The sequence below is a fragment of the Phyllostomus hastatus genome, unplaced genomic scaffold (genome assembly GCF_019186645.2).
Source record: "Phyllostomus hastatus isolate PE091 unplaced genomic scaffold, TTU_PhHast_1.1 phas_scaffold_1066, whole genome shotgun sequence".
NCBI lineage: Eukaryota > Metazoa > Chordata > Mammalia > Chiroptera > Phyllostomidae > Phyllostomus > Phyllostomus hastatus.
The window spans coordinates 33,672,386-33,686,707 of NW_025334004.1; the positions used below are offsets into that span (position 1 = coordinate 33,672,386).

Below are 14,322 nucleotides of genomic sequence, written 5' to 3' on the forward strand. Positions count from 1 at the left end.
GGCACCCATGATGGCCCCAGGGAACGGGACACGGCCACCCGGCCTTGGGAACTCTCTCTCCCCGGGGTGGGCGTGCGAGGCACGTTATTCCCAGAGTAGCCGGGGCAGCAGAGACTGGGGGGCTGGGGGGCTTGGGTCCAAACAGGGGATGACCCTTTGCAGCAGGACCCCTGGGGCTGGAGCCCAGGGTTAGAGGGCAAGGGGCCTGGTTCTTTGCCACGTGCGGGCAGCAGCGGGGGCCAGCACCACCTAGAGACCCTCACCCCTCCCCGGAGAAGTGTGTGGCTTGGGCAGGTGAGCAGGGGCCAGAGGGGTGCCCATCCGCGGCCTCCTGCCCTGCTGGGCCTGCACGCGTCAGCACGCACCCGTGCATGACAGCGAGAAGCCCCGGGACAGGGGGCCGTGGTTAACAACGATGTATCAGCACCTGTCCCCGCCACGCAGCAAGGCACCGCCCGCTGCGACACCTTACTAGCCAGGGAAACCGAGGGAGGGGCGCCCACGGGGCATCTGGGAATCCCCCGGGCTCCCTGTGAGACTTCCTGCAAACCCGAACCCGCTCCAAGCAAACTGCTGGGGAAGCAGACACCACAGTTGAGGGCTGAGGAGAGGCCAAAGCCGCACGCGTGCACGCGTGCACGGGCGAGAAGGAACGTCTCGGGCCCCGCGGGAAGGCTGAAGCGGGCAGGGGGCCCCGCACCCCCAAACCTCCCGCACTGGCTCTCGCCGACCACCCTCTCCCCCGCGGGCACCTCCGGGACGGCTGGAGCCTCCCCGGCATCGGGCCCCTCGCAGCCTTGCAGCATGTGGTGTCGGCATCCCCACGCCCAGGGCCAGGCCCCTCAGCGCCTTCTTCGCTGCCGCAGGGCGGCGCCCTGCACGGCCCGGGCAGGCGGAGGCTCGCACCCACTGCGGTGCCGCTGGCGGCCGCGTGGCCTCTGTGTGGAGCACGCAGGGCTGCCCCCGCCGACTGGGGCGCCCTCCTGCGGTCCATCTGCCAGGCCCCGCCCCGGCGTGCAAGGCAGCCTGTGGACCCAGCCCAGGAGGGTGATGCAGAGACAGGTAACTACAGCACCGAGACACAGCCGGGACCCTTTCCAAGTTCCTGGGCCACAGTACGTGAGAGACCCAAGAAAGGTAAAAATAAAATAAGGGACACCGTCTCGGCTGCCGTCTGCATGTAGGTCAGCCGCCCGGGGAACAGGGAGTGCAGTTCAGCGGGGAGGAAACACACGGGCTGGGCGGAGCGTGCCGGCCGGGGGCGGCCGCAGGGCGCACCTCGGAGAGGGGCCGGGCTGGCGAGACCAGACCGGGTGGAGACACCGCGGAAGCCCCGGCCTGCCGGTGAGTAAACCTCCGAGAGGCGGGAGACGGGCGCCAGAGGCCGCAGCAGAGAAGTGGCCTTCCCGGCCACCGCAGTCCCCGCGGTGACGGACGCTGCGGGGGCCACGGGTGCGCCCACGTGGGGATGCCGTTCCACCCAGATCCATCACAAGGCAACAGGGGGCAGGCCCCGCTGCGGGCCAGCGACACTGTCCCCAGCTCCGGAGCACGCTCTGGGCGAGCCCGGCGCCCTGCTCTGATTGGCTGGTCAGCTGTGAAGTAAGATGACCCCCCCGTGGAATTTCCGAAACCACCTGGAGCAACTGGGTGGCACACTCATCCCGCCCAGCTGTCCTTTCTGTTGCTGCCCAGGTCTTCTCGGGTTGGTCGGGACCCGCAGCGGGGGTGGGACCTGGGACCCAGCCCAGAGCATGTTTCTAGGTAAAAATCAGCAAAAGCATCCATGGGGGGGCGGGGGGCAGGGCACCCTTCACCCTGAAGGAACCTCCTAATCCTTCTCAAACGAAGGCTGGAAGACCAGGAACTCGCCCTTCGTTTACCCCTGACCTCCACCAGCTCTCCGCCTCTCTCCTCGAGGGGGAGGCCTTGGGGCAGACCCGAGGCCCAGGCCGCCCGGCCCAGGCGCAGCCCAGGACTCGGGCGAGGGCTGCGGCAGCGAGAACAGGTCGGGCCGCAGGGGCAGTCGGGCCGCAGGGGCGGGCAGCCGGGCTAGGAGACCTTCCGGAGCGCGCAGAGGCCGGCCTCCGACAGGTGAGGAGGTCCGGCCCCGAGGACACCCTCTCGTCTCGGAAGAATCAATCGGCCAATTGATTCCTGGAAGACTTCCGCGAGAGCGCCGAGTTCTCGTGGATCGAGCGTGCACAGCGGTGGAACCGAGGGACGGGCCACGGGAGGTGCTGGCGTTCAGAGGACTCTCTGAAGAGCGTCTGGAGGGGTCCCTCTGGACACACCGGGGAGACGTACCCAGCCTGGCCCCCAGCCCCGGTGGCCCCGCGTGCTGGGTATGGAGTGCCCGCCCCTGCACACGCCCAGTCTTAGGGGCCGGAACCCGGGCCAGGGTCCCAGAGGTGAGGTCGGCCCCTCAGGGGCCCAGAGTGAGCGGGCGGCCGCAGGGAGGCAGCCACCCTGAGGGGTCAGGCCCCGGTGAGAGCACCCGGCGGGAGGGTCTCTCCCAGGAGCCGACCCTGGCTCACTCCCCGGCCCTCGAGAGCTCGCGACCGTTTCCGGAACGACGGCGGCAGCAGACCGCTGGAACCCCAACCCGGGAGGACCGCGGCCGGGCGTCTTGGAGGAGCGTGTACCTGGAATCTCCGCATGTCTCGAGGGTTGCCCGCATTCTTCAAACAGTTCTGATTGCACTTGAGGAAAAACTTTAGAAAGAATCTACAGAAATACAAAAGAAAAGGTGGACAGTTGTTAGGGTCATCAGACAAAAAATACAAGGTCTTCGACAGGCAGTCTCGCGTGGGGAGCGGCGGGGGCTCCCCCCGCACTGACCCGGCGGGGGGCCCGGCCGGTGGGCACGGAGCCTCGTGGCCGGCCCAGACTCTTCCGCATGAAAGCGGTGACTTCCACGGGCCTGGGCGTCACCGGTTCCCACGTCTTATTCGAACAACCGTGACTTGGACCGGCCGTGTCTCGCCCAGAGCTCTGCCCAACCGCCCATGACCCATCGAGGAAACCGGCACCCCCGGGGGACCGCCAGCCTCCACCCGTGAAGACACAGGAGGCCCAGTCTGACTGGAGTTTCAGAGCCGCCGCCCTTCCGTTAGGGCAGGCACGCCGCGGGACACGCTACCCTGCAAACCTAGCCGTCGTGTATCTGACATTCAACTTGACCTGCACCTGCGGAGTCCTCTCCCGTGGCCCCGCCCCCGGGGCCCACCCCCTGAGGGGCCGCACTCCCAAAGAGGCATCTGGGAAGTCACAACGGCCTGAGTCTGAAGAGAGGACTTGGGGTGCTGTGCCAGGGCCTGCCATGCCCTCGGGAAAGGCCCAGCTGCATTGGCAAGGGGGTCACCCAGGCGCCCCCGGAGGTGACCGGGACACCCGTGCTTGGGCAGAGAGCAGCCACGCCGTCCCGCTGGGAGGCATGAAGAGCCGGGGTCCCGGCAGTGTGCGGAGACGCGCTGACAAAATCACCGTCAGGTTGCCCTCCCCGTCCCCGCCTGCTCGGTGACAAAGGGGGATGCTCTGGCCGGCAGTACGGACCCTGGGAGCCCGGCCGGGCCACCGACCACGGGGACGGCGGGACGCACCCCCGTGCCGCACTGAGCAGGCCACGTGCCCCAGGCAGGCGGTCCTCGGGTGTCTGGGCGTCCCGTCCAGCGAGGCTGCCCAGGGAGCGTGTCCGGTTTCTTCCCAAACACCCCCTGTCCCGCAGGAGGACGGCCCGTTTTTTTTTCTAGAATTCACGAGATCTCCTTGAACTCAACCTGATGTTCCAGGGTCCCTGCCGACAATCACACCCAAAACTAAGACTCCTCAGCAGACCGAGGTCCGTCTTCGGCCCGTGCCCGGCGTGCCCTGGACGGCTTCCCGTCGGGGCACAGGACACGCCCACGGGTGGCGGGAGCATCCTGGCCACCAAGCTCCGTGTCCTCACGTGCGGCGCGGCCTCGCTACCCGAGGCCGGAATCCACATCTCGTGCTGACTCGCCTCACCTACACTCCAGCGCGCGGAGCCTCTGCAGGCCATCTGCCACCCGCCCAGCCCGTCACTTGAAATTCCACCCACCAATTTTTCCTAACAACCGCCGCAATTAAACCGCACGCGCTGCGGCGAGGTAAATTAGGCGCACCTGCGGCCGCTCTGCACTTGAACTGCGTCGGAAAGGGCCTAACAAGGTGAGGGCGTCACAAAGTTACCGTCCTCTCAGGCAATTAGGTTCCCACTTCGGGGACGGCTGCTCGGTGCAATTACGCCGCACACGGCCAGCCGGCTCGGCTCCCGGGCAGGCGCCTGCCGGGACTCGCGGCACACACCGCGCGGAGCCGGCTCCGGGGGCTCCTGCCGCCGACAGGGCAGAGACGCCCGCTCCGGAGGAGCCTCCTGCAAATTCCTCAAGGCCTTTCTAGCCCAGTGCCCCCCAATGCACGGGGCAGGCTCGGGGGTCACCTGGCAGCCTCCGCTGCCCTCGGGTGCAGAAATTAGCCGCACACGGCAGGGTGCCAGGTCCTCGGGGGAGGGGGGGACTCTGGGGCAGGTGGCCTTGCACACCCACTCCGTTTGCAGGGGCCCCGATGCCGACGTCGCACACACGCAGTGAGACCCGAGGGAGAGGCCTGCCACAGGCCGCCCCGGGGAGCAGGACCCCTTCGGGCTCTTGGGTCCCAAGGACACAAACCGGGTGAGGGACAGAGGGGGGCAGCTTCCGCCCCGAGGGGAGCCCTGCGTCCACTCTGCACCCTGCATGGGTCGTTAGGAAGTGAAGGACTCGATCGAGCCCGCCCCCCCCCCCCCCCGCCGCGAGTGGGGTCCGGCCCGTGACCGCCGGCGCTGTGTGCGGACGCGCCGGGTACACAACGAACCGGACGGGCTCGGTGGGACCCGCCGTGCCGGCACTGGGGGAGGGGGAGGGGCCCGAAGGCCGGACGTGGGAGGTCCATTCTCATCCGGTCCTCGATTGCCCTTTAATGGGCTTTTCCTCCGAGAAGTGTCTGACAGCCCCTTTACATACCCCTCTTCCGCAGGCTGGCACACAAAGGACCTCGTCCTCTTGTTAGGGGAGGAAAAATCTCTCCTATGTCAGAAAATCTTTGGCTGGAACACCAATAAACTCTTTATTACTGCTAACTGCGGACGTGCGGCTCGATGGCAGGGGCGATAAAAACTCTAACCTGTCATTAGCGCATTATGCTTAATTGTGTACATTGCCCTTCCCATCGCAGCTGCCGGCCCATCATCAAAATGACCACTTTGTACACTAATTCCCTGACCCCGTCTTTATTTCCCTAAAGAGTCGTCATCTTTCACAGTAGGTACCAGCGTAAATCAAGCCTGAAATATGGGCTTTATTTACTTGTTTCTCCCAGGCAGGAGGGAGGCAGTGGCCCGGGGTACCCAGCGCACCCGTCCCAACGCCCCGGCCCCGTCCCGCCCGCGGCGAGGTGCAGAGCCCTGCGGAGCTCCCAGGCGCGGTCAGCGGGGGGAGGTGGGACCTCGTTGCTCCCGAAATCAGACTTTCTCCTCCTCGGAGCGTTCGGGGGCCAGTGGAGGACGCCCGTTGGGAGAGCTCGCTGGCTCTGCGAAGAGCAGGTGTCTGGGGAGGGTGCCTCTCACGCAGGAGCACCCTGTGAACTTGGACGTGGGGCCCCTGCCCACTGGGTCCCGCGGCGGAGGCCTTGAGTTGGAGCTGGGAGTCCCTAGGCCACCCCCCGCCCCCGGCTTCTCTGCACGGACGGTGACTCCACGGCTCCAGGCAGAGCTGCGGCCACGGCCGTGCCCACGGTGGGGAAGTCGAAAGCGGGGTCCTGGGAGCGCCCGCGCCAGCGCGTGGCCGACCAAGGGCCTGAGACGGGTCACGGGGGGCAGCACCGGAAGTGGGGTGCCCTCCGCGTCCCCGCAGCACGGGGCGAGCCCCCACCGCGGGAACCGACCTGGAAGCCGGCTCCCTATCTGTGTGTTTAAGCTATGAATTAGTTCATTTATATTTACTTTTATGAAGCTGATTAACCAGAGCTCCTCTGGCTGATGAAAATCATTTTAATTGTAGTGCGAGGCTCCTGTGTAATATCCATTACATTATGAACTGTTTAAATTCTACATGGGTATTGTGCAAATTGGCCCTCGGTGAGGGCGCCGGCAATTAGGCCCGAGCGGCGCTCCCGCGAGCGGCTCCAGAACTTTGCGGCATTGTTCAGGACGGTCGGAAACAAAGAAGGCTGTTTAATTGTAATTTAATGGAATATCAAGGAGTCCGCGGCATTAGACGCTGGCAACAGAGAGCAGGAGAGAAAAATTAACTGCAATTAGGTTTGATTAAAGCTATCTTTCTCAATAATCAGCTGTCCTGACAGGCCGCGGGGCTCTCGTGGGTTCCGGGATGGCGAAAGGTGTTGAGCAATATTAGGACCAATAAAGGGGATATTAGCATAGCTAATTAGAGCCCTGCAAAACCTGTAAAGGGGGCCTCTGTGTATTGTAATGTGTGAAATAATTGGCCGAGGCCGTTATCAATTACGCAAGGAATGAATTCGGTTTGTCAGAGGAGAGTGAGGGGCGCGGTCCGGCTGGCGGCGCGCTGGCCCTCCCGGCGCGCCCACTCACAGCCAAAGCCACGGCCTACCAGGGGCCACATCGGTGGCAGCACTGTGGCCGGGTCACCGGGGCCCCTCGTCCTGCCCGCCGGCCCCCAGACGGCAGTTTCCCGCCCAGCTGCAGCCAGTCGCCGCGTCCCCACGATTCCGTCCCGTCGGGTCCGAGGAGCACCGGGTCGTCTCCTGGGGAAAGGGGTGGGCGTGGGGTGGTGCTCCCCAGTGACCGGGAGCGAAGGGGGAGGCCGGGAGCAGGTTCCCCTGCCTTGTGCACGTGGAAATGTACGTGGAGGTCACCTGCGTGAAATCGCCTGCTGTCCGCGCCTCAGGAACCTCACGCGTGGAAATTTGTTTTTTTTAATGTTTAGTTGTTACTTGTGAGCCTCTCCCAGGCGCAGCCTTGCCAGTGCTGGCCAGCCTGCGTGACGGCGACCCGGGTGGCCCCCGGCGGGGGGGTGCGCGGGGGCGGGGACTCCCAGGTGTGCGTGCACCCTGGCACAGGTTGAGTGCCCCGCGGAGGAGGGAGCCCTGGCCTCCACCCGAGGCCTCCCGCCCCGGACGCCCCGGACCTGGCGGCTGACCTCCTCTTCCGGGCCTCCATCACGGGGAACACGGCGTCTGAGTCGAGGATGAGAAACGCCGCTCTCTTTCCTGGGGGAGGGCGCCCGCGCCGGCTTCAGCCAGAGCTCTTAACGAGCAGCGACCGAACGCGGCCACGGGCCCCCGCGCCATTCATCAAAACCCCCCGGCGTTCGCGGGCGAATCCCGGCGCTGACAGCTCCCCGGGTCCCCGCGAACGGCGGAGACCCCACGGCGGGGCGGGGCCCCGCGGTGTCAGCCCCCGAGTCCGGAACGCGAGGCCAGGGGGCTGGTTTCACGCGTGACAACCTTGGCAAGAAAACACGAGCGTGGAAAACCAACCGGCAAAGGCAACTGTGGAAGTCACCACCCCTGGGTGGGGGCCGGGGGCCGGGGGGGCCGGGCGAGGCTGCTGAAGGGACGGACTCCAGGGCTTCCTTTCAGGGGGGCGACAGAAGCCTCCGGAAGCGGGTGGGCGAGGGGGCTGCGCAGCCCTGCGAACAGAGTCACGGCCCCTGAACGGTTCGCTTTGAAATGGTTGATTCCCAGCATCCACGTCACTGCTGCTTGGATCCCATCACCGCAGGAACACACCCCACCCCCACCCCCACGGGAGGGAAGCTTGGGGAGACAGGCCCGGGGCCCTCCAGGCCCTGCCCCCCCTGGCGGCGTGCGCTCCTGGAAGGAAACGGTTAAAGAGTCAAATGAAAAGACAGAGCCTGTGAGAGACTTTCCCCTGACTGATGAGAGAGCGGCCTCGGAGTGCTTCCTCGCGCCCCGCTAATTACTGGGAAGTCCCTGAAAGCAGTGGCCGCAGCTGCGTGCAGGCGAGCGCCCGGCCATCAGCGGCGGCCGTATCGATCCCGCGGCAGTCCTGGCCGATCGGGTCCGGGGGCCCGAGATGGGGCATCCTTCAGAGAGCCTGTAATGAGCAGCCCTCCGCGGCCCCGCTCTGCCGCCGGCACCAGCTCTGCGCCCGGAGACAGGGCGCAGGTCAGCGCGGATCGGGTTTCCAAAATGCGAGGGTCCCGGTGTCGGAGGGGGGCCCCCCTCTCCCTCCCGCCGCTGCCCCGAGCTATGCCGGGGCTCGCCTCCTTTAAAGCCAGACGGGAGGGGGACTCGGCTCCATTAGTCTGATTTATTCTTCAAATATGCCGTGACAAATTGCTTTAACACCAGACTTATTAAATTCTTGTACATTTCAAGTTATGGGTCTCATATACTCGGGCCTCCGTGACGTCATCACGCAGGGGGCCGAGGGTGACCGTCCCGGGTTTTACGGCCGCGGCCGGGTGTCCTTTGGGAGGGGCCCCTCCCCGGAAGAGAGGGCCAGGCTGCCCAGCGCCCCAGGGCGGCGGCGGGTCCCTGGGCTCCGGGGGGGCCCCCGTCCCGGGCTCGCGCACTACCAGGCCTGGAGATGTAGACGTAGGAGGATTTGAAAACATCCACGGCTTGATTCGCCGTTCGGCGCCCGCTGGCCTTTGTCTGGAGGTCCTCCCCGCGGCAGCAGAGCCCGTCTCCGGTGGACGGGAGCTATTTCCCTTCCCTCCGCCGGAGTAACCGCACCGCATTAACAATATTTGTACTACAATCGCCCAGGGACCCACTTCCCAGATTCTATCACTTCTTTATCTCCTGACAAATACCTCGCTATCGAACATTATTAGGTTTAGAAAATTAACCCTTCGCGGTCTGGAGCCTCGCCCGGCCCCCGCCGTCCGTCCGAAGAGCCTTATCGCGGAGTTTGCGCTATAATGGTTTTTCTTTTCATCACAATTTCAGCGGCGGCTGTCAAGAGGCTCCTATAGATACCACGATCTTGCTCTTTCGCCATGATTCTCATTAAAATGATGCCAGAGAGATCTGATGGGATTTAATAGCTTTGCCGGCCAGCTCCTCCGCCTCCCCCAGCGCGGAGCCTGCCCGGGCCTCCGGCTGGGGACGCTGGCGTGACTTGCACTCAACTTTTCCGGGGGGCCGAGTGCGTTCCGACCGGGGAAACCCAGGCTGGCCCCGGGAACGCGGCGGCAGCCCCGAGCCCCGCGCACGGCCCGCTGCCCGCCCCGGCTGGCTGTCAGGGTTCTAGTTAGTGTTTTCCGCAACTGCTCTGATATTTCAGGATAGTTTTGATAAGGTTATCTGTTTAAAAGGAGTCAACCGCACAACACACAGCCGCGGCGTGACGTGCGCCGTGTTTACACCGGGGCTTCCGTTTCAAGTGCCTGTCTCGGTCCCCCCCCCCCCACCCCGCTACCTGGCTCCCGGGTTCTAATGGGCGCCGCCGCCCTGACATCACCCCCCCCCCCCCCGGCGGCCCGTTCGCGCTGTCAATCAGGCCGCGTCCCGTCCTCCACCGAGCGCTCATTAAAACGGCTCCCTCGCTCCCTCCGGACTGCGCTCTATTTGCCGGCTCTGATCACGGCGCTCCGTGCTTAAGAAAAATGCCAGCACCACTTGGTTCGCGTCAGAGGCCGCCGCGACGTGCTGCCGGCTCCTGAGGAGACTTTCGGGGACGTCGCGGGCAGAGCCGGCACGCCTGCGCGCCTCCGAACTCCAGGTCCCACCCCCCTCCCCCACCCCACGTGCGCCTGTGTTCAGGGCCCTGGCGACCGCAGGAGCGGCCCCCCACGCCCGGAGGCCGCCCCGGTTTCTGTGGGCAACCGGGATCCTTCTCAACACAAACGGGGCCTTTTTTGCGGTTCATCTTCACCCCCCCAGTCTTCCAGGGGCGAAGAGCTCCTCTGGCTCAGACGCCCGCCTTCCCATCCACACCAGCCTGCTTCATTAAGAACTATCTTCTTTGCGGGTTGAATTATTAATAAAAAAATCCCATTTTAAATCAAGCGCGGAGAACACCAGTGTGGAACCTGCCCACGCCGGCCTCTCCAGCCTTTTAGGTCCTGATTAAAAACTTATTAAAACATTATAAATGATTAATGGGAGCCCAGCTCTGAGTGGCAATTATTAGTTTTAATGCAGGTAATGCAGCTTAATGAGGGGGCACATGTGTGCGGAGCTTTAACTTCATTACTCCTGCGTGTCAACAACTACGAGAGAAATGGGCGTCCGGGTCATCCATTACTCGGCGCGGCAGCCGGCCTGGTCCCTCGCCTCCCCGTGTCCGGGAGCCGCCGGGGGCCGTAAATCCAGCCCCTTGCTGGGGCTCCGGGAAGGCCCCGGTGTTGAGGTCCGCAGACCCACGGATGCACCGTGGGCGGCTCCGTGTGGGAACGGTCCCCCAAGACACTCTCCTGGGGCCTCCGGCACGCGGAGACCCTCCCCTGGCATCGTGGCCGGTTCTCATTGTCCCCGCGCAGAATCGCACGCTGCTGACATCCGTCCATAGCCACCTGGGCACTTGCCTTCCTGGCTGGGCGAGGTCTGCAGAGGAGCGGGGCCCCGTCCCCCCAGCATCGGATCCGTGTTAATGCAGCTTTCCTAAAGACGCCCGGGTCCCCCCCTAAAGGTCCATCTCCCGGAGCGTGGGGGGAGGGGACAGGGAGAGGGCACAGGGTCCCCCTGGAGAGGCAGGCGTCGGAACGCTGGCGCGGCAGCACCCGGCTGCAGGACAGGTGGGCGCCAGGGGAGGCCAGAGACAGCAAGAGGCTGCATGGGAGGGTGCTGAGCTCGGGGGCCCCAGCACCTCCCCCACCCACGGAGGAGCCCAGACGCGTCTCGGCCCCACCTGGGACCTCCGCCCCGGGGCCTGCGCACAGCCCACAGCAGGGGGGTGCGCATCCCCGCCCAACGCCCAACTTGGCCGAGTCACCTTTCTCTTCTGTGTTTGCGACGCGCAGCTGGAGTCGGGCTGATCTCCACGATCTGTTTGAAGAGTATTCAGGACTATTTGCATCATTTTATCGCTAATGTATAATATATGGCTCTAAAGTGAGCCCAAGCACTGTCTTGTTACCGAGCATAAAAAAGTGAGGGCAATAAAGATACATTAGTCCTCTGAAGCACAGCGGCTATAATGCAAGTAAGAAAGGTTGCTGCTCGGAGTTAAGAGGCAACCTCTCTGCCTGACTAAGACAATGGAAGAGTAAAGAAAATGTCAAATCAAGAAAAGCTGGATTTAGAGATGAGGCAGCCGGGATGACGCTGGTGCCATATTTTGTGAAACTATAATGCTGTTGGCAGCAAAGGCCCGTGTTTCTGATTCATCTAGGGCCGCACGGCAGAGCTTTGTCAGTCTGTGCAAGGTATAAATAATTCAGGGTGAGAGATGGCAATTACAGGGCCCTGCACAACCAAAATGAATATTTTATGAGGACTAAAACTGCTCTGGAATGAATCATACACATGGAGTCGCACACACATGGCGCGTGGGCTCACACATGCCAGCCCCCAGGAAGCGTGGGGCCCGGCCCCGGCCCGGGCTCCGGGAGGGGACAGGGGCCGGCCGGGGGCAGCCGCACACGCCGCACCGCGGGCCCGGCGGCCGGCTGCCTGCTCCCGCGCGCCCGACGGAGGCCCCGTCCCCCGGAAGGCCCTCGGGCAGCACGGAGGCCGCGCACGAACTCGAGGGGACCCACCCACAAGTTTGCTTTCCGGTGAATCCTGGCGAACCGGCATCGGCCTTTGCGTGTGGTTCTGACTGCTCGCCCCACTGAGCCGTGGGAGCCGCAGCCCTGCTGGGGGCAGCCGGCGCTCTGAATTCTGGGTGAGCGGGAAGAACAGTTCTCTGGGCTCCGAGCAATTTGGGGGCTGAGGGAGGAGGGGCCGGGGGAGCCTCGGCGCAGGTCCCACCCAGGCCCCCAGTGTGACGCCCCGCTCTTCTCCCAGACTAAAGCCTGCTCCGGGCTCTGCCTCCGTCTCCGGACCCGAATCTCACTTACTCGGCCCGGGTCAGCCGATGGGGGGCCGGGGCCGGGGCTCCTCACTCATGTGCCCGCGCCCAAACTCCCACGAAAGCGTGGCTGCCCTCACTTCGAGCAGCAAACACCACCAAAGGGGGCAGGGGTTCTGCCGAAGAGATGTTTAAAGGCTGAAAAGATGGTCTCATCTACATTTCCTCCAAAAATGCTCCTGGGGAACCGCGAGAACAGACAGCAACATTGTTCGCGGGGCCGAGGAGGCCAGGCCGGCTGCTGAATGGCCATTGTGTTTGTCCAGCTACTGATACCTGGGCTTTTGTGCGGGGAAGAAGGCCGGGGGCCGTGACATCAGCGCAGCACAAGCGTCCCTCTGTGCTGAGAGCAGATCGGGGCCCGGCCGCGGTGGGAACCGGCACCCGATCCCTCGCGGAGGTTCCCTTCAAATCCAGCGCCGGCGCATTGTTTATGAAAACAAGGCTATTAGGTATATTAATAATTTGATAAATAGGGATTTGCCCTTAATTATTCATGAAGAACATTTGGCAACAGTAAAATTATATTCGCAGAACAGGTTTATAAACCAGCTAATTATAAATTAAGTATGCAAGAGAAAATTGCTAACCTTGAAATTAAAATATTTTATGATTCTGCAATTACCAAAAAAAAAAAAAAAAAAAGGTAGAGAATTATCCAAACCCCAGGGTGAGCGGAGTCCCCAGGATCTGCAGATGGCCCCACGCGGCCGGGAGAGAAACAACAGACAAAGTGGACAGGAAGCTGCCCCCCGCTCCCTACAGCCCTGGGAGGGCGGGTGGGGGCAGGGCGTCCGGGCAGCTGGAACTTTCCGAGAGGCTCACCTGGCCGAGCCAGCTCCCACCCCTCCCGGCCAGGTGGGTCAGCCTCCTCAGAAAGCGGAGTGTCACCTCTGCCCGGCCTCGGGGCAGCCCACGTGTTCCCATCACCGTGCTCGGGGCCCACGAGGAAGCCCAAGGGGCCCTCTGCACCCCCTGGCGCAGCCGTCCTGCTGGGGCCGGTGCACCCTGAGCTTGGGGTCTAGAGGGACCAGGTGGGTGCGGGTGGCAGAGAGGCACGCAGTGCCGCTGGTCCCCACTAGAGGGCTCCCCGCGTGTCTGGGAGGGGGAGCCCACAGCCACCCCGTGCCACCAGCTCCTTCTGCAAACTGGGACAGACCCCTCCTTCCAGCCGGGTGTCCTGCCCGCCCCTCTGGCTGCTCTGCCCGCAGACCTGCTGGCCGGGGGCTCTGCCCACACCCACCCGGGACCGCCTGGGCCCCGGCAGCCGCCCAGCCGGCAGCACCCACGTGCGTCACAGGCGTTTCCCGGCGGGCCTGGGGCAGAGGGACGGAGGCCTCCGACCACTTCTCAGTGGCCACGCACGCCCGCCCCCACCTCGGGCAGGTGTTAGCAGAGCTAAGGACAGCCGCCCGGAGGAAGGACGGCACGACACCCAGCTCCGTCTTATCTAAAAAGTCGGCTGCGCTCCCTGACACCTCCCCCGCGGCTGCATCCCACGCTCACAAGGTGCCCGCTGCCGCCGGCCCCGCGAGCGCAGGAGGAGGGTCCGCGCGGCCCAACCTCGCTGCGACCCGGGGCCCACACGCACTCTCCGCACCCACAACCACAGGGAGCTCGCGCCGCAGGCGCTGCATGCTCTGCAACTTCCCCGGGTTTGGTCACGAAGCGCCGTGACGTCCCCCAGAGCGCAGAGGCTCCTGAACGGCTCCCGCAACAGAGCCCACCGCCGCGGGGGCCCCTTCCTGCCCAGCCACCGCGCCCTCACACGCCGTGGGGTTCAGGCAGCCCTTTCGCGGTGTACAAAGCCCCTCGTCAAAATGCTAGTGGCGCCACCGTGTAGGGCACCCCCGGCCACCTAAATGAACACACAACAGAGCCTTTATCGGGGCGCGCATGGTGGCCCGCAGGGTTGGGACACCGGGTCCCGCTCACAGGGACAGCCAGAGGGACTGTCACCCCCAGACCCCCACGGCCTGGAGGGAATCCCAAATTCGAGAGGGCCAATCAGACCAGTTCCCACGGACAGTGCCCTGACGCCGAGGGGTGTGGTGCGCCCGCCAGGCAGCCCACCGGCCCAGTTTTTGGTCGGGCTCTGAGCCGCCTTCCACCAATTAGCTTAACTCCGTCAGCTGGTGGCTGGAGAACATTTTTATCATTTGGAATAGACTATTTACCACTTGATAGGATACATTTCTTTCTTCCCCTCTGGGACGTGCCACATGGGCTACGCAACTTCCCCTAACAATATTTAAATTGCTTACAAAGCCTCTCTAAATATTTGCTCTGTATTT

General features: G+C 64.1%; 1 protein-coding gene across 8 annotated transcripts in view; it reads right to left on the bottom strand.

Annotated features, from left to right (window-relative positions):
* EBF3 (EBF transcription factor 3) overlaps positions 1-14,322 on the bottom strand; it is a 108,861-nt gene that overhangs the window by 33,493 nt on the left and 61,046 nt on the right. For all 8 annotated transcript variants that reach the window (XM_045854062.1, XM_045854063.1, XM_045854064.1 and 5 more), the window contains exon 7: positions 2,646-2,727. In XM_045854062.1, the coding sequence (XP_045710018.1) occupies positions 2,646-2,727 (82 nt within the window). The remainder of the gene's footprint in view (positions 1-2,645; positions 2,728-14,322) is intronic.